A 19,663-nucleotide genomic window follows, 5' to 3' on the forward strand; every position below is an offset into this window, starting at 1 on the left:
TTGCTGAGTCTGGTGAGTCTGGTGGCTGACCATCTCTCAACTGGTTCAAAGCACTGAACTTCTGTTCTTGCTATATATTTGTTTGGCATCAAACAAATATATTTGTGCTGCATCAAATCCTACAAAAACAAAAGTTTAATTTCCAGTTTTTGAGGATACTGATACTGAACAGTCTAAACATTTATTTTCAATGCTGAATTCCCCACTGAAAAAAAAAATTCTGCTACTAAAAATAAATCAATAAAGGGATTAAGAATATGAATATGAAGAAGAAGCAGCAGCTTTATTTAAATATGGTTTACAAATTACAAATTCCAGATGGCATTAGGTCAGGCAACTATAAGACTGTTTTGGAGAAATAAAAGGTCTTAATTTGTGTGATTTTCCACTTTTCCTGAGCTAAACTTCCAAAGAAGTAGTAATGTTCAAAAAGCTCTACAGAGGATGTGTTCTTAACAGTGAAGACTCTGTACTACATATAATGACTTTCTCAGCAGTCAGAAACTAATAAATGTATGAGGGGTTCACTGCCCTTTTCTCTAAATGCCTCAAAGTACACTAATATGTCACAAAGGGATTTGGTCATTCTTTTGGAATGACAGATTTACAAATATAGTGTTGAATTTAGTTATACTAAACTGAGCACAGATTTGTTAACTCTGGTTATAAGGCACTCTCTCAGGCTTCATTTGATCATCTTGCAGTAGTATAATGACCAGGTCTTGTCTTTTGTACTTCACAGCTCAACATATGTCTTGTCTTCTTGGCATTTATAGACCAAGTTGAGGTTTGTCACTGTGACTGAGGCTAAGCCCATTTAAGTGCTTTATTCAGATTTTAGGCAGTGCTGATTGGCTCAGTGTCTTCAGAACTATGGACAACTACTGGGACAGAGTCAGGATCTGCAGTTCCTAAGCCATGCCAGACAAAGCTGCCTTCCCTCAACAGGAGGCCAACAGTGAATGCCTTCAAACTGATGAGCATTACCACCTTGATACCTTCCTACTGTTATTTTAGTTCTATTTCCACAAAGAAATGTATCCCTGTATGCCAAATTATCCATATGGAGAGCTTCCAGTCTCAACACAGTTTCTCTGGGTTTGTTTTTTGTTTGTTTGTTTATTTATTACGTTCCATTTTGTTGTCAATTCTTAATGCACAAATTAAAAGTGCATTGATCATGCTGTTGGTGTGTATATGCAGGCAGGAGCACAGACACAGGCTTGTTTTAAGAATAGACAAAAAGATAACCTGCCTAGACCATAATTGCTGAACATGCTGAAGATCTGGCTAACATCCATTCTCTCAGCGGGGAACATATTGTAAAATGCTGAAAATGTTTGTGTGACTGCAACAATGTAATAAGCAGTTTAAATAAAAAACACAGTGACACTGCTCCAAAACTAGTCTAAAAACTCTGTGGGCCTTGTCCTTATATTCTAACAAGCACATGTGTAACGCGAAGCGAATGGGAGGTAGATGCAAATGCTGAGAAAAGCAAGATTTATTAAGGACAACTCCATAATCAGAGTTGTTAGCACAGTCCAGGTTCAGGTAACCAATATGGGTAGTAACTGAATACAAATTATACAACAAGCATGGAAACCAAACAGGAAAAACAAGGAAACAGAACAAGTGCAACACAAAACAAATAGCGGAGAATAGCAGGCAATGAATGGAACACATGCTGTGAGGCTGAGACAATGAGAAGCAAGAAAATATGGGGTACAAATACATAGGCAAATGAGAACTAAACAAGAAACAACTTAAAATGATAGAAGGCAGGAAAACTAAAGGGCAGAGACTAGGAAACAAAACCAAAACAAGGAAGCATGTGACAGGTTACCAAGGAGACTGAAACGCCAGAGAGGGGCCAGTGACAATAGGGGACAATAGGAGACAGTAAAAGTCTCCTAGGCTCTATACGTTTTGAATGCATAAGCAGAAGAATTGGGATTGTTCAAGCCTACAAGTAAGAAACTGATTATGTCAGTTCTGAAAATAAGGCTGTACTTACTAGTCTAATTTACTTACATTAGCTATTAGCTGGTTTGCTTACATTAGCTATGTTGCTCGGGATTGAAATCTTTGATAATAGCTATGTTGGAGTGACAAGTAACCTCTGCTTTGTGACTGTAAAGGGTAAAGCTTACACAAGCTTTGCCCAGGATCAAGTTATCTGTTCATACTTTGTACATTCTTGTGTCAAGAAGACCAACGTTAAAGTAATTAGAAGACAGTCGTAGATGTAGGTTCCCCAGGGTTTGAATTAAACACTATATTTCATTAAATTGAACACTTCTGAACACTATGCAGTATTTAAACTGACAATGTAATCCTATCATCCCAACAATGCTGTAGCACTTGATATATTTATTATATTCCAAACAGACATAAATTCATCTGGTGGACTGGGCACTTGTATCATGATGTACAAATATGGTTGTGATCACTGATACATAGAAATAAAGTGCTGACCTTTTTACCAAACATGGGAGTTAGTACTATAGTGATAACTGTCTACATTCTTCTAAGCTCTAGTGTCAGTGAAGCCCCCCACCTCTTGCTGTACAGTGCTTTTTCTATTACATGAATGTGGCATCACTAGCACACCAGGACTGTTCTCTGAAAAACTGACTGGAATGTGTTCAGAGAAGCTGTCACACACGGCCAAATCCATTGAGGATTAACAGGATTACTGTTCATCTATGACTGCCTGCATCAGGCAGTGGTACCGAAGCCTGGTCCAAATGCTATGACAACCAGTGAGGCCCATTCTGGTCTGAAGAGCACATGCTCTGCCACAGGTGTCCACAGCATGCATGCAAGAGCAGTAATAGTTACAGCCTAGTGTTGCCTCCCTACCAGATATGCTGGTAAGTACATTTGGTAACTTTTCTTTACAGGTAACATCAAACATCAAACAAACCACGTACATGCCTGATTACTAATTACAAATTGTTGGACCGCTCTGTAGAGAACTGAGTTTATCATTGCATTTGACTAATGCCTATAATGTGAAATTAAATCTAATGTCATGTAATGCCAACTGGCTATAACTACATAAATGTGATTTTAGCATTACATATTATCTTCACTTGCAGATAAACCTTCTGAAGCATGCAATGAAGACCTTGGCAGTGAAATCATACATTTGAAAATGTGCTTATTCCACAATATTAAAAAATTTAATTAAAAATGCAGTATTATCAGGAACCATGAGTAGCAAACGCTTCCCATTTATGCCATCTGGCAGATGGTATTGCAGTACCTGGTCCACAACCAGCCATTTGTTGTTTGTTTCCAAACAATTTGCTGCCATTGTTTCTGTCCCAAAACCATTAGGCTTCTCAACTTCCTTCTAAACTCACATTTAGCTAGGACATGGCCCCTAATGACTGTATTGTTTCTTGTTTGTTTCAGTTTTTTGCCTGCAAAATTGTTAACCTATTTCTTGTCTGGCTGTTGTCTGTTAATTATTATTGGTTTTAGTGTCATATAATTATTGCTATATAACACTAAAACCAATTAAAACGTTGTATAATTTCTGTTTTACACATATGTACAAAGGATTTGATAATGTGGACCTTGATTTTGACTGAAGTAGCTGAAATCATACGTGTGTATATGCTATTCTGTTCTGTTTTAGCCCCATGTATCATGAGCGAGTAAAAAGCTGCTTAGCAATGGCAAACTGTTACCTGCATTTGGGTATTAGGAATCTGTTTTACATCTAGCATTTGGCTGTGTGCTGATCAGAGAGGAACCCAGTAGAGCTTTTGTGTACTCAGAAAGTACTTTGTGTTCCCTTTTGTGCACATGGGGTGCAATTGGATTCATGACAGTTTGAACAGATGAAATATGAGATCTTTATTGTACCAGATAAGGCATGTGCTGTTCTCATACTTCCAGATTTGTGGTAGAGACCCACTGCATTTTTTCATATAACTTGCAAAAACAAACAAGTTGGCCTTTCTATGTCATCCATGTGCATGGTCTCAACCTCTTGTGTCTCTTCCTGCCCACAGCAATTTAGTTTTGTCTCCCTGCCCACGGATGTTTTGGAGATCGAGGTGAAGGACAAGTTTGCCAAGAGCAGACCCATCATTAAACGCTTTCTGGGAAAACTCTCTATGCCTGTGCAGAGGCTTCTGGAAAAGCATGCTATCGGGTAGGTCAGACCGAGCCTCAACCTCTGGAAACCAATCGATGTCTTGGGCATAGCTAGCCCTTGGAGGACTTTTAAAATAGTGCTTGTATCTCAGTCCAAAGGTTGGCTTAATATATTATTCCAGTTTCACTTTCACTGTTGATCATTGCAGTTTTTTCCAGGTTATCTGCACTTTCTCTCTCCTTATTTACAGTAAATATTCCAAGCTGCCCTATTCTAAGGTGTGTGTGTGTGTGTGTGTCTGTCTTTGCATGCATATGGGTATCCATGTTTGTGTGACTGGGTGTGTTTTCTTGTTCAGTGATCGTGTGGTGAGCTATGCTCTAGGGCGCAGGTTACCAACAGATCATGTCAGTGGCCAGCTGCAGTTTCGGTTTGATATAACATCCTCCATTCATCATGGTCTGCGGTCTTTTCTTATCTCTGTCATGACTGTAAAAGATGAGAGACTAATTACTAGACAAAAATATTTTCCGATAAAAATTTTGTATCAAATTTTGTATCACTGTAACACTTTGTAAAGTAAATCTGAGCATCATTTAATTTTTCACTCTAAATACCTAGGTATGCCTTGTTCCTCAGTGTCAATGACAGATTTGCTTTATCTGTCTGGCAGATGACGAGGACGTGTCTGTCAGGGCAGAGCCAGACAGCGCAGAGGCCCAAGAGCAGCAGGCAGCAGATGAGCAGGACATGGGCCCAGCAGCAGCTGCTGACCTTTCAGCAGAGGATTCACTGAGTGTGGGGCCAGACGTAGCTGAGCTTCCCGAGGATGACTGTATAGATGTGGAGGCAGAGAGCCCCATTTGCACTGCTTCCCCCACCAAGTCCAGCAACCTCTGCCCTGCTGATGCTGAGTCTGGAGTTGAGGGAACCGAGGAGACTGGTGAAGCAGTGGTGGTGGCAGAGGAAACGGGAAGCAATGAAGGGGAAGATTTATGCAACAAGGTTCAGCTGGAGGGAACAGAGGAGCAGAGCCATGAGGAACCAGCTGAAGAACCAGAAGAGGTGGAGCAGGAAGCGCCAGAGGTGGGTGTGGTGGTTCTGGACGCTTCTGGGGATGAAGCTGCCTATGAGGTGGGTATAGCAGATGAGGTCACTGTAGAGGAGGGCGTAGCCACAGAGATGGGAGGGGCTATCAGCCTGGAGCAGACAGATATGAGTAAGGAGGGAGACAGAAGCACGCTGAAGCGCCTTGGCATGAGACGACGGCCCTGCTCGCTGCCTGTGTCTGAGCTTGAGACGGTCATTGCATCTGCCTGCGTGGAGCCTGAGACGCCACGCTCGCACTACATCCGCATCCACCACCTGCTGCACAGCCTGCCCTCAGCCCAGGAGCACTCCCACAATCAGGACAGTGAGGAGGAGCTCGTCCTAAAGCCCATGCAAGACAAAGAAGAGGAGGTGGAAGAGAACGAGGAAGGAGTGTCCGAGGCTCAGTCTCCCTCATTGGTGCTAGAGTGCCCCGGACCCTGCTGTCGGAGGATACTGCCTCGGAGCCTGTCCATTGAGCGGCTGTCTGAGCTGAACCAGCTCCTGGAGGGGGAAAGCCCTTCACCACTCACCCCACACCCAGACAGCGATGATGGGGATGCGGACAGCAGCAGGGCATGCAGGAGGGCTCCCAGGGGGAGCGAATGTGAACTGTGCGACAACTCCTGCTACAGCACGTCTTGTTACAGCACCTCCTGTTACAGCACCTCCTGTTACAGCAACTCAGGCTACGAGGGCCGTAACCGCCTGTGCAGCCACACACGCCTCTCATCCGTGGACAGCACGCGCCTGTCAGAGAGCACCGTCTTCTCCTCACAGGAGGAGGAGGAGGAGGATAACAGTGCTTTTGAATCAGTGCCAGACTCTATGCAGAGCCCCGAAATGAGGGAGCTGGGAGCTGGCTCAACCCAGTGGAGCGAGGACCAGAGCGAGGCAGGTCAGCAGATAGGAGAGCAGGGTGAGGAATCCCCAGAGCCTGGACCCAGTGTCAGGTCATCAGGTGAGAAAGGGACACAAACCAAAGTATCCTTATATGAGAATTGCCTGCACTGTTATAGATTGTGTAGTGGACATTTCCACAGTTCATTAGATTGTAGTTAGTTATGTAGTTATTTAGTAATGCTAATAATCATTCACAGCTGGCCTGACATGTACTCTCCATTGCCCAGTAAGGCATGAGCACAAGTGCCTATTCATAAAGAAAATACATATACAGCCCTTCCACAGTTTTGGCCTGAGCTGATTAGAATGTGTTGTTAAAGTTGGAAGTACATGTGCACATAGCACATGACCATTAATACTTTCTGGTTTGCTTTTTACATATGTTAACTTTCCTGATGCTGATTTCATAGAATCTAAATTAAACCTTATTATATACAACAGGTCATAAAGAATGGTATAATTGTATAATTCTCAGAAGGTCTTGTTATACTCACTTGAAAGCAACCTTTCTTCTGTTATGTTTCACTTCAAACTGGCCTTCACTTCACTTCAATTAAAAAATTCCATGAAAGTCACTTTGAGCTGTCACCAAGCTAGCAAGCGACATTTTTAGAACTATTACTGCAAAGCTGACACATTAAAACAAATTTCCAAAAGCGCAAGCTCTGTAATTTTTAGCACTTTAACTGCCAGAATGTCCCTTGGGTAGGGGTAAGGATAGGTCCATCTATGAGGGAGAGATGTTGTTGAGTGCATCCTGAAAGTTCCTAAATTCCTGACAAAGCATGAATCCAACAAGCCAACTGCAGAGATTTCTGGCTGTCTTGCCTCTTTTTCTTGTTGTCCTTTATCTTTGGCTAATAGGACTGTGACTTAGCTGCAGATGTCATGGTTTCGGCATTTTTTCCCCTGGTGCAACTCTCCCTAAATATATTAATCATTCCATGTTTAAAACTGTTTGAGCCAGACAGGACACTACTGGGAACATTCCTTCAAGGACAAGAAACGTCTCTGCACATTAGGCTGTTTCTCCATACAGAAAATCTACCATATTTATATAAAACATTCCTCTTCAAACTATAGATTTGTGTGTGTGTGTGTGTGTGTGTGTGTGTGTGTGTGTGTGTGTGTGTGTGTGTGTGTGTGGTGAAGCTGAAATCAATACCTCCATTGCTGTTTTCCATCAACTCTGTAGGCGCTAGCCATTTGCCATGCAGTCATCATGCAGTCACTCAACTACCTGCTTTGCGAAACAACCCCCAACATAACCCAAGTGTTGATGAGCTGTTGCCACCAAGTAAGCTTTCTTCTGAGCCTACTTATCCATTCACCATTACCTGGTACATTTGAGCTTGTGTATGTGTATGTTTCTGTCTTTGCATGTGTGGGATCTATGCTTTGGTGAGTGGCTGTGGCCAAGGCTATCAATATCCAGTGACCTATGTGATGGTCATACGACTCATGCCATATTTTTCATCATTATCCCTGCATCCCAGTTCATATTAATAATTAATAGACTTTGTTTCCTAGTCCACAAAGCCTCTTCAGCCCCAATGACATTTGAAGTCTTTTGGTGAAATCACCTGGTCAGCTCTATTTACAAAGCACGCGCTACCATATTTGAGCATATTGTTCCTCACTCTCATTTGTTTTGTTCAAGGCCAGGGTAAGTGATGGATAAACAGGCTAAATGAACAGATTAGAATGTTATTAAAATGAACATGGTTTCACATCCAGTGTAAAACTTATGACAGGGTCCTCTAGGGCCCTGGACACTCATAAGACACTCAGGTGCTACCTGCTCTGGGAGTTGGCTGTAGCCTGAGCTGATTTTTCACATCTGGAACCCTCTATGTCGTTTCCATAGCAACAAACCATTAAGAGGCAGAGTATGCATGGAGGTCTGTATTTATAGCTGTCATGAAATAGGTGTAACATTGTGGTTGCTACCCACTGACTAGATTTGAAATGCTTTCCAACTGTCCCACTGCCACCAGTGTTTTAACTGGAAACTGATACGGTTATATTACTCAGCAGGGCTGATTATTATGGTCTGATTTGCCTTCTGTCAGAACAAACCTTAAAACACATGGAGCAAACAAAATATATTTTTTAATTCCCCGCTGCTTTTGTGATATTCTTTTTTGACTAGCAACATCAACAGCCAATAGCAAATCTTTTTGTGTACTAAATAAAGTCTATATGTGTCCTGTCCGCAGGGATCTTCAGTAAATCATCCCCTGTTTGTCTAAAATGTGAGTTCTGCTTCTCATTGCACAATGGAACACTGGTTCTTAGTGCAATAAAATACTGGCAAGAGCAGTGCTGAGCTTTGGTTTTCCCTGTAAAATCGGCACATGTTCAAAATGCTAAAAATAGCCTTGAAAAATCTCTCCAGCATGGGGCTGTAGGAAGGAGCTGTGTTAGCCACACACACTCTGCTGAGTTGTACACTTTATCTGACTCCAACTTGCCTATTATAATCGTCCTGCAAAGTAAACAATCAGAAACAAGACTTTTCTGCAGTAACAGTGTCAATGGATCTCAGAACCCCGTTTAGGTATCTTATGTTCATATGATTAATATGCTAGAACAGTCTAGAACAGTCACAATCCAGTGATGTATTGTAAACTGTCATGTTTTAACCATTGCGTTGAAACAATGTGTACTGAGAACTTTTATGCCTATGCTTTATCTAGTCCTTAGTGCATCCGCTAGACTATTTCCAGTACTTATCTTAAACGCTTTCTGCCAGCATGTTGAACTGCAACGTTTGTTTCCTGTGCCTCTCTCCCATGCTGTCTTATTTTCCAAATATTTAATGACAACTCAGCACGCTGCAATTTAAGCAAGCATACAGTTCAGATACTTCCTGACAAGGCCCAGAGCACGCCTCCCCCAGCGCTCTAGATTACAGTCAGAAAGAGAGACAGAAAGAGAGCAGAAGTGGACTAGCGTGAAAGAAATGCAGAGCGAACCCGACAGCAAGATGCAGACAGGCAGAGATTGAGCAGGAGAGATAGAGAGAGTGGACCAATATAAGAGGTCACTGATATGGAAGAGGAGAGTTCAGGAACGCAGTAGCAAACAGGAGATGTGCCGTCGGCTTCAAGCCAGCGTGACACACCTCTTCAGTTCCTCAGAAACAGAACTGCATTTGTAGTCAGACAGTTTGTCTTTTACCATACTCTCACATACAAGCCCCAGCTGTCCACAAAAAGGCTGGCCCTAAAAGGGATGAAGTGGTCTGTTTCAAAAAGCTTAACCCTGTTCAAATCATGAGCAACAGCAAAGCACAAAACCACATCATGTTGGTTAACTAGGCAGATGCACAGAGAGTTGCCACTGTGGTCAGTGGAAGCTTGTCCGTGTGTATGACGGGTAGTTTCATTTCTTGAGTTTATTTCTGTTGTCTGACCTCTAAGAAGTGCTCATCCTTCATCAGGCTGAGACCTTAATGCATGTACATTCAGCACATAATGTAGCTTGGGAAACTGATCTTAGGAACAGCTGCACTCACTGCCTCGTAGGCTGCTACTGTTCAAACACATTCATAAATCAGCTGACAATGTAACAGAGCTGGCTCACTAGATAAATGAGAAATTGCACACTCTCTCCACTGTGCTCTGACTGCCAAAGAAAATGCTGCTCATCACTGTTTACATCCCTGCTTCCACCAGAATGTGCAGCACTGTGCTGTTTGTGTGCATGTGTGCTTGTGAATGTATGCGTGTGTGTGTGTGTGTGTGTGTGTGTGTGTGTGTGTGTGTGTGTGTGTGTGTGTGTGTGTGTGTGTGTGTGTGTGTGTTTGTTTGCAAACATAGAGAAATGTGAGAAAAAGGCAAGCTGTAAGGTTTGTTTTGCTGGTTGTCACTTAGCAAACCAAAAGCCAAACTTTTTTCTGTCTTGTCTTGATTTAGGGCTGGAGTTTGGATTGAAGTATGGCTTTAAGATCAAACTGAATTACATAATATTTACATGAACACATGTTTAACAAACAAGGGTGTATTTGTGTATTTGTATTTATATTTACTTTTGTATGTATAACAATAAATGTAAGGTTGCTATCATGTGAGATTTACCTATTTATGATAAATGTGAAATGTGCCAGTGTTAAGTGAACAAATGTGAGTGTGTGTGTGTGTGTGTGTGTGTGTGTGTGTGTGTGTGTGTGTGTGTGTGTGTGTGTGTGTGTGTGTGTGTGTGTGTGTGTGTGTGTTTGTGTGTGTGAGCCTGTATTTGTTTGAAATTGTGTTTAACCCTATTCTCCTTCTCTCTCACTCCATGTGGCCAGACTGGGAAGCAAGGATAGACAGTCATGGCCGTGTGTTTTACGTGGATCATGTGAATCGGACCACCACCTGGCAAAGGCCCAGCCATGCAGCAAAATGTCCCAGTATGCAAAGATCTAACTCCATCCAGCAGATGGAGAAACTCAACAGAAGGTACTGCTTCCTCAAACCTCTGATGTATGGAGAGTTTATAAATGATTTATAGTAGAATATAATATTTCATGGTTTTGATTCATTTAGATATATATTGTAATAATGCATTATTCACACTTTCATGCATTAGATATTGCAAAAAATTATACTAATGGATTATGTTTGGTTATAAAAAAGGTTATGTATCTCACTCTGTAATACCATGTGTGTTATACCAAATGTTCACAAATGTAATTTTGATCTGCAGTATTTTGTATGATGTGATGTATTTAAGGTTTTATCTTATATGCCACAAAGACCTTTCCTTAAAACATCAACATCAACATACTTATTAGACTGGGACATAAAGGGTGTCTATAAAGATGTCGTAGATTTGCGTGGTATGGTGCCATCTAGAGGATGTAGCTGTAATTGCACGATTTATCAGTTGCTTTTCAGATGTTTGATTGTTCCAAATTATCCTTGATTTCTCTTCATGATAGACTTTAGAAATCTGCTTCTCTAAAAGCCTAGGCCTTTATGACATCAAATTTAAAATTCTATCAAAAAGCCATTTCTACAGTGCTTCAGCTAAATTGCTTGCCATGCAAACATCCATAGCCTATGACTAGAGGAGACATTATAGAAAATATTGAAAAGCTTTTAAATGGATTTTCTGATCAGCAATGCTCTGGCTGTCATGCGTTTTGCCAAGAGTGAAATGCGTGTTCCAGCTTTGAGATGGCTAAGCTTACATGAGCCTGTCGCCACTGCTAGCTCCTGCTTATGCCTGTGCTCTTGAGCTTTGGCATGTGGCATGTTTGTGGACTTGAGTCGCAAACAGAAGACTGTATATTAAGTTCCTCCATTCTCTTTCTGTGGCCATAGAAACTGAGGCAGAATTTCTGTACCCATTCCCATTTTTTCTTGTTACTCCCAGACTGTAATTATGGAAGATTATTTCACAAGAACTAGCATATATTCTGGAACTAAAAAAAAAAAAAAAAAAAAAAAAAAAGATTTTAGATTTTTATATAGCAGTGGCTACCAAAACACCTACATACATACAACATGTATGATTCAAGGTCGATGCTTGCAAGATCCAGCTTTAAGATTCTGCGCACGGCGTGTGTGTTCAGAATCCATGCGCTGCTGTGATTGGGTGCGGTACAGACACAACAGACACAGTGCTGGCTTCTCTTTCCTCTCCTTTGCTGCTCAGGTATCAGAACATCCAGAGGACCATGGCAAGCGAGGAAGAGCAGGAGGGTCAGAGTGTCGAGGGCGGCAGCAGCACAGAGCCTGAGAGCGGCCTCGCCCCTCAGCCTGCTGGTATGGCCCCACTGGACATTATCCCACGCAGGCATTATCCTAGTCCACTCTGGGTTCCACGGGTTGCCATTCTGGTTAAAGATTATGTTTCATGGATTTTTAATTTGGAGTCTGAATTTGAAAAGGCTGCCCAATTGGGTAGGACCATGAATCTTTTTTTTTTTTTTTCTGTTACATTTTAAACTAGATGTGATAATGGTCCTGTTTAAAAATTGGCCATTTTAAGACGTGCATTCTTAATATTGCACAGGGGTGGGAGGTTGGGTTTGGAAAAATGGAAGGCACATACAAAGCAATGAAATGAAAGCAAGGTGCAAAGTATCTTTCTTTATATTTTGATGAATCTTAAGCAGTGATTATATAGGTTATTTATTGCGTTTGTAGTTATTGAGGTTATTTTATATTGACAACTTTCTTTAATATGAGTTACACATGCCCCAGACACCGTTAAGTTATTTTCAGAGGTTATTCCAAATGTCATTCCTCCTTTTATTGATTATATATATGATACAGAAATATCCTACCTATATTGCTTCTAGAAGCCTACAAAGCCATGGACCTGCAATCAGCATGTGCTTCTTTCTCATACAGACCATTTAGGCACTTTGTCTTTATGCCAATGTGTTGTTGTTTAGATCTGCGAAGAGAGGGCTCCTCCTCCTCCTCCTCCTCCTCTTCTTCCTCCTCCTCACCAGTCAGCAACCAGAAGGTAACTCTGCTGCTGCAGTGCCCAGCAGTCAAGTTTGTCACCCACCCCGAATTCTTCACAGTCCTCCACGCCAACAATGTAAGTAACAGGCCAACAGGTGATACATGTGATAGCTGAAAGATTTTCTTATCTTTCTTCAGGGAGCAGCTATGGGGACATGTATGGGATGTACACTGAATCTGCGCTGATTGATGATGTATTTGTACAGGACCTTTTCTATTGATTAGAGGGGAGCACTCTGGGCTTCCTGTGGTGGCATTTGGAAAGAGAGTGCACATTAACTGTTGAAAGAGAGACAGATTGAGATAAATGCCCTAAATTAGAAGTGTGTGTGTGTGTGTGTGTGTGTGTGTGTGTGTGTGTGTGTGTGTGTGTGTGTGTGTGTGTGTGTGTGTGCACGCACTTGCACGTGCTTGCACATACATGTGGTTTGTGTGTAGAGAAAGAGGGTTTTGTTTTACCCAAGTTGTGTGAGTTTATGTGTCTAGCTGTTTGTACTGATAATTATATTAAGCCTGAATTGATTTTTTAGTGTTATGTGTCTTCTGAGTACATTTACATTTACAGCATTTAGCAGACACTTTTATCCAAAGCAACTTACAATCATGACTGAGTACAACTTCAGCAACTGAGGGTTAAGGGCCTTGCTCAGGGGCCCAACAAGTTGTTGTTGTGTACAGGGTACAGTGTGAGACCTTTGGTCAATACATGTCAACAACAGACTCCTTTGTTACTGTCAGTGATTGTATTGATATTTTGCCTAAAGCCAAACCATAAGGCCATGAAACCACACACTGCCTCTGTGTTTACTGAGATGTCTCACACTCATTGTGTAATACTCAACCTGAAGATTGAGCGAATGAAGATTACACTATTCAATCTTCATTTACTCAGTCTGTACACACAAACACACAGAAGCAAGAAAACACGCATGCATACACAACATGCTGTCACATTCACACCTTGCTATGTTTCATTTGCAGGGAGCCTACCGGATGTTTACCAATAGTACCTGCCTAAAGCACATGATTCTGAAAATCCGGCGAGACGCACGCAACTTTGAGCGCTACCAACATAACCGTGACCTTGTAACATTCCTCAACAAGTTTGCAGACACCCAGCTGGAGCTCCCCAGGGGCTGGGAGATCAGAACAGACCCCCAGCGCAAGGTGGGCCCACCCATGTAGTCAAAAATGCCTCTGACACCCTCCAAAACCATAAAACATGGATATACTCAGCAAGACTGAAAACTAACAAAAAGAACATCCCACTCACTCAACTTCTACTGCAGCACTATGTAGTATATGAGGATATGTCTGGGAATATGCAATATTACATCTGATTTTTGTGTGCTTTTTGCTTTTCTAGTCATTCTTTGTGGACCACAACAGTCGAGCCACCACTTTCATTGACCCCAGAATTCCCTTTCAGAATGGGAGGCTGCCCAATCATCTCACACACAGGCAACACCTTCACAGACTGCGCAGCTACAGTGCTGGAGAGGTGGCTGTGCATGAACACACCCCTGCACACACATATACACTCACACACACAGAAGCATGTCCATCCATGCATTAACATACACACACTTGCGCACTGTTAATCACAGACAATTGAGGGTAATTGAGTGGCAAGCACTGAATCCTGTGTTTGTCTGTGTGTTTGCATGTTTATTACTGCAGGCGTCTGATGTGTCTCGGAGTAGAGGCACCTCTCTCATGGCCAGGTCTGGGAACAGCCTGGCAACATCCATCAGGAGCCAGTACCAGAACGAATCTGTGCCCTTAGGTCAGCCTAGACACACTCACACAACTGCATATGCAATTGCACACTATTTGATAGTAAATGTAGTAAATGTGCTAGATGCTACACAGACTAAAGCTCCTTCTGAAGAAAGCCAATGGTCTCATTGAACCCAAGAGTCGACCTTTGCCCAGTGAACTAGGGCTATGAAATATTTGGGCCTCCTCCAAACATTTCAGCCAATGAATGACTTAAAGTTGCTCTTCTTATCCTAGAGGTTCATAGAATATTGACAAGAAACCACCTCAACAATATTGAATTTTTTGCTGGATGTAATAATAGTCACACTTCAATTTAACAACTCTGGCCTGTGAGTGTGTGTTAGTCTTGCAATCTGCAATAACATGTCTCACCTGGTGGCTGGTATATTTCTTTTTCTGTGCCACATAGGATAGGACAGTGGTATCTCAGTGGTTAAGGTACTTGACTTGTAATTGGAAAGTTGCTGGTTCAAGCACCACTAGTGCTTCTGTTGGGCTGCTAAGCAAGGCCCTCAGTTGTACTTAGTTATAATTTTAAGTCACTTTGGATAAAAGGGTCAGGTAAACAGTGCAGGCCTAATAAGTTTCATATTAAAAGTCTTTCAAGCAGCAACTTTTCATTAAATTACAACTTGGTCAAATTAAATGTGAATGTAACGTACTGTTAATGAATGCCTACAGCTGTTTGTGTGTTGGAGAAAAGTCAGTCTCTCCTGCAACAGACGGGTAATACAACTGCTGCCTCGGGCAGGCTGTCTCCTCTTCAATTCTATAATAAGTCAAGTAACCACAGCAAGTCAGTTGTATGTGACTGGCCAGTAAATCAACACTGTTCCTTATTACTCAGATACATGCACCTGCCTGTACAAAAATTCCTCTTTTCCTTATTCTCCAGCATACAGTGAGAAGATTGTGGCTTTTCTCCGCCAGCCGAACATCCTGGAGATGCTGCAGGAGAGGCAGCCTAGTTTAACCCGCAATCACACACTCAGGTAAAGAAGACTATAGTAGAACACATAGTCCATTAAGAATTTACAAAGATCTGTTCTTACAACACTAGAATGTAAGAGTACCATCTTTGAACTCCATCCTATACTAAATTTAAAAAGGGAAAATAACCTTCAGGAGCATAGTCAACTTATATTTGACACAGAAAAGACAGTATATGACAAAACATTTGTCCTAAATGGTTATGAGTCCCGTTCGCCTCTTTATGAATCCATAGGAGGCAACATGGAGCAATTCGGTTTTCAACACTTTTGCCACCTATATAGCAGCACAATGCATGCCAGTTTGTAGGCTATTAATGAATGATGGATAACTGTCATAAATGCTACGTAGTCAGCACTGAACACCATGATAAGAACAAAGTTTGTAAACAGAGTCAGCAATTTCTGTTGAACTTACAGTGTATAGTTACATAAGCATTAAGACAGATTCCTGTCTCATGAATATGCACTTCTGATAGATGCCTTAAAAGCATTCCTGGCTATTACAGCTCCATTCAGAAAAGTGAAGTACATTGCCACTATGAAAAGCAATTAACCATCCATCAGCTTTCACATCTAGTCAAGAGAAAACATAAAACAGGAGGCTGAGTACTGAATTCCTTTTACATTTAGATGACATTTAAATACCCTATATGACCACCCCATATTTCATTCTTACAGGGAGAAGATCCATTACATCCGGACAGAGGGACCTCAGGGTGTGGAAAGGCTGTCATGTGATGCAGACCTGGTTATGTTGTTAAGGTGTGTACACTACCCTGTACTGGTATCAGAGCACATGGTGGGAGCTCACTCAGTTGTTCATTTCTTGCCAGTCCAATACTGCTTTAAAAAAATGAACACTGACTTATATCATACAAAGGTGGACCATCATGCAAACTCTCATTTACATAGCGAAGCAAAGCAGCTGGATGCTACAAAGCAGTTGACAGCACACACAGAGCACACCATGTTACTCTGAGTCTCAGTATCAAAGCTAGTTACTGATTATATTGCTGCATCTCTAATAAAGTATTCCAAAATGAAGTGATTCAAAGTGACCTAGATTGTGTTAGAGCTCCAATCTGGTTCTTAGTATATACAATATAATTTCAACAACCCTCTAAACAAATATATGTTTATGGGCTGGAGTCAGAGTAAATGAATTTGTAAGGAGGATCCTGTGGATCCTGTGTTCAGGCTTTCCCAGTGTTCAGCATTGCCTGTCCTCTTTCTGCTCTAGTTTGTTTGAAGAGGAGATCATGTCGTACATCCCCACTCACCACTTCCATCCCAGCCTCAGCTTCTCTCCACGGGGCTCTCCTGGATCGTCACCCCAGAACTCACCAGGTATGTGCATGTGCCCCTGTGTGTCTGAGTGTGGACATGTGTCCACGGGGTGGGATATCACCTTTAGACTATTAGAAACGTTAGAATTTTTAAAAATATGCTTTATGCAGAGAACAACTTTATAAATAAAAATGTATTTGTTCTATGGATGTTGTGTTTATAAAAAAAAAACAAAAAAACTAAAATGACATGTTTACTAGCTGCATCTGACTAGCTGCATCTTTTGATGTAATTCTTAATTACATCAAAAGAGAAGGATGAATGATTCTGGCTCCCGAACTCAGTGATTTCATATTGTTTACTGGCCAAGGCTCACAGTGATTAGTGTTCTCTGAACAGGTTTTTACATTGCAATTCTAATCTCAGGTCATCCGCACATTCTTCATCACCACTGTGACTGTCTCTAATTTTGAAATAAACCTGCAAATATCAGCAAATCTTTCATGCATAGCCATGCATAATAAAACACAGGACAAACCTAAAATGCTTTAAAATACTCTCTTATCGCCACATTTTGTCCCCCTCCCATTCTCTTTCTCTCTATCTCTCTCTCTCTCTCTATCTCTCTCTCTCTCTCTCTCTCTCTCTCTCTCTCTCTCTCTCTCTCTCTCTCTCTCTCTCTCTCTCTCTCTTTCTCTCTCACACACACAAACACACACTCACACGTCACTGCATAATGCTGCCCTGCACACTGGACACTGAACTATTTGTTGTGTATATATAGCAGCTGACACACAATTTTTTCCTCAAATTAGCTGAAGGTAATTTGTCAGACTATGGCTGCCTTCCACTATTGATGTAGGGCTTGCCCTCACTCAGGCAACTCTGTGCAATTTAAATCACTGGCATCCCACTGTGTGCTAAGCTCTCCAGCATTAGTGGAATCCTTAAACTCTGCTCTAGCATTAGAGCAGGGTCTGGGATGGGCTGGGGAATTCACAAGCCTGCTTTTTAAATGAAATGATACCACAGCTTGGTGGGAACATTTTTCACTTTTAAGAAGTACTCAATAAATACTTTTCTGAGTAGTACTAATTCCTGAGAGGTTTTTGCATATTTATGAAGTATGTTGTTGGTAAGTACAATAAATATCTCATTCCTATAAATAATTTGCAGCCTTATCCCCATAACCTATATCTTTCTGTGACTGGACAGGACCTCAGAGAGCCAGAGCGCCTGCACCATACCGCAGAGACTTTGAAGCCAAGCTGCGTAATTTTTACAGGAAGCTTGAGGCCAAGGGCTATGGCCAGGGGCCAGGGAAAATCAAGTAAGTATGTGGTTGCATGAGAGGGCTTGTGTACTGAGGTTTTTATCAAAAGTAAAGCATACTGAAACAATATTGATATAGCCCACTGATATCCATTCATACTAAAGGCTGATCATCAGAAGAGATCATCTGCTTGAAGGTACCTTTAACCAGGTGATGGCCTACTCTCGCAAGGAGCTCCAAAGGAACAAGCTATACATTACCTTTATGGGAGAGGAGGGGTATGTGATGGTGTTCTGTGTCATCTGTCATTATGAACTTTTAACCTTTCTGTCACATGCAGTCAAAATAGTCACATATCAACGTGTTAGACCAGTTGATCTTTTAATTGAACTTCGTGTATTAACAAGAAAATCTGATATAAAGGTTGATTTATAAATAATTTTTGAGTTGCAGTAATTTATTCTGAGTTTCAGTAATTTATTGTTTATGGTTACTTAACCTAATTAGACAGAATCTCTTAATGTATTTAGTTCTCATGCTTTTATTCTCATAATTTTCTTGCTGTTAGCTTGCTTTCAGTAACCCTGTTTATGTGTCTGTGCAGTCTGGACTACAGTGGGCCTTCACGAGAGTTCTTCTTCCTGCTGTCTCAGGAGCTCTTTAACCCTTACTATGGCCTGTTTGAGTACTCAGCCAATGACACCTACACTGTGCAGATTAGCCCTATGTCCGCCTTCGTAGAGAATCATTTAGAATGGTGAGTTCTTTCATCTCTCTCTGTCTATCTATTCATCTATTATTCTATTTATCTCTCTCTCTCTCTCACACACACACACACACACACACACACACACACGCGCACATAGAGCTCTCTCTTTCATGGATCCTGCTAATGTGGTGGGCAGGAATAAAACAAGGCACTTTGATAAACATGCAATGTATGTCAAATCTTTTGTTTTTGGGTCACTTTTAATTTTGGCTGACAGTTAAAGTGCCATTTCTGTTGAAAAAATTACAGTGATTTTGAAGGAAAGAGAAACCAATTGCATCTTACGTCTTTAGTTTTACTCTGTGTTTAGCTGGGTGGATACTCTGATCTCAGGTCTTTTGATGCCAGTGCCCTCTCTCACTTTTCAAAGATTAATAGGGAGACTGATAGAACCATTTTATTGAAGATAAAAAATAAAGAATTCTTTCTCATAGCTCACTGACTAAATAAAATCAGGGAAGGTTGTAAAAGTACAGTATGTGGATGACAGAATATGAAAGACCTGAATCTCAAGAGCATAGATAGACGTGTGCCAATGACAGTAAATGACAGGCCACTACTTGAAATGACAGCCCCCCCAAATAAAAGGTGCATTTTTACAGTGTGCAATTACAGACTGTTGCAAATCTCCTGCTGTGCATAATTTCTGAGCCACCAACATTAATAATGCAGCACAGATACTGACATGATAGTGGCTGGTACAAATTTAGACACAGGCAATTTTTACTCATGTCAATGTCACTGCTATCCAGTAGTCCTGTGTTTAGAAACCTACCAATAATAAAGGTCTATTGGACAGCTAACACAAACTGAGCAAAGTGACTGCTTTGTGTATGCAAGTAATGCAAGTATCTTCACTAATGCTGTCCTGCCTGCAGGTTTCGCTTCAGTGGGCGTATTCTGGGTCTGTCTCTGGTCCATCAGTACCTGCTGGATGCTTTCTTTACACGGCCATTCTACAAGGCCCTTCTTCGGCTGTTAGTCTTA

At 41.5% G+C, this 19,663-nt stretch overlaps 1 protein-coding gene across 4 annotated transcripts in view; it reads left to right on the top strand.

Moving 5' to 3' along the window:
* The window catches only part of LOC113574791 (E3 ubiquitin-protein ligase HECW1), a 51,655-nt gene that overhangs the window by 26,415 nt on the left and 5,577 nt on the right, over positions 1 to 19,663 (top strand). For 3 of the 4 annotated variants that reach the window (XM_027005944.2, XM_027005943.2, XM_035531137.1), the window contains 17 exons: positions 4,029 to 4,171; positions 4,473 to 4,573; positions 4,788 to 6,164; positions 7,302 to 7,403; positions 10,401 to 10,551; positions 11,753 to 11,862; positions 12,498 to 12,649; positions 13,555 to 13,740; positions 13,940 to 14,074; positions 14,254 to 14,359; positions 15,251 to 15,347; positions 16,026 to 16,109; positions 16,588 to 16,694; positions 17,850 to 17,964; positions 18,072 to 18,185; positions 18,512 to 18,664; positions 19,555 to 19,653. In XM_027005944.2, coding sequence (XP_026861745.2) covers positions 4,029 to 4,171; positions 4,473 to 4,573; positions 4,788 to 6,164; positions 7,302 to 7,403; positions 10,401 to 10,551; positions 11,753 to 11,862; positions 12,498 to 12,649; positions 13,555 to 13,740; positions 13,940 to 14,074; positions 14,254 to 14,359; positions 15,251 to 15,347; positions 16,026 to 16,109; positions 16,588 to 16,694; positions 17,850 to 17,964; positions 18,072 to 18,185; positions 18,512 to 18,664; positions 19,555 to 19,653 — 3,332 coding nt within the window. The remainder of the gene's footprint in view (positions 1 to 4,028; positions 4,172 to 4,472; positions 4,574 to 4,787; positions 6,165 to 7,301; positions 7,404 to 10,400; positions 10,552 to 11,752; positions 11,863 to 12,497; positions 12,650 to 13,554; positions 13,741 to 13,939; positions 14,075 to 14,253; positions 14,360 to 15,250; positions 15,348 to 16,025; positions 16,110 to 16,587; positions 16,695 to 17,849; positions 17,965 to 18,071; positions 18,186 to 18,511; positions 18,665 to 19,554; positions 19,654 to 19,663) is intronic. The other variant, XM_027005946.2, reaches the window with a different exon arrangement.

Source organism: Electrophorus electricus, chromosome 10 (genome assembly GCF_013358815.1).
Source record: "Electrophorus electricus isolate fEleEle1 chromosome 10, fEleEle1.pri, whole genome shotgun sequence".
Lineage (NCBI taxonomy): Eukaryota > Metazoa > Chordata > Actinopteri > Gymnotiformes > Gymnotidae > Electrophorus > Electrophorus electricus.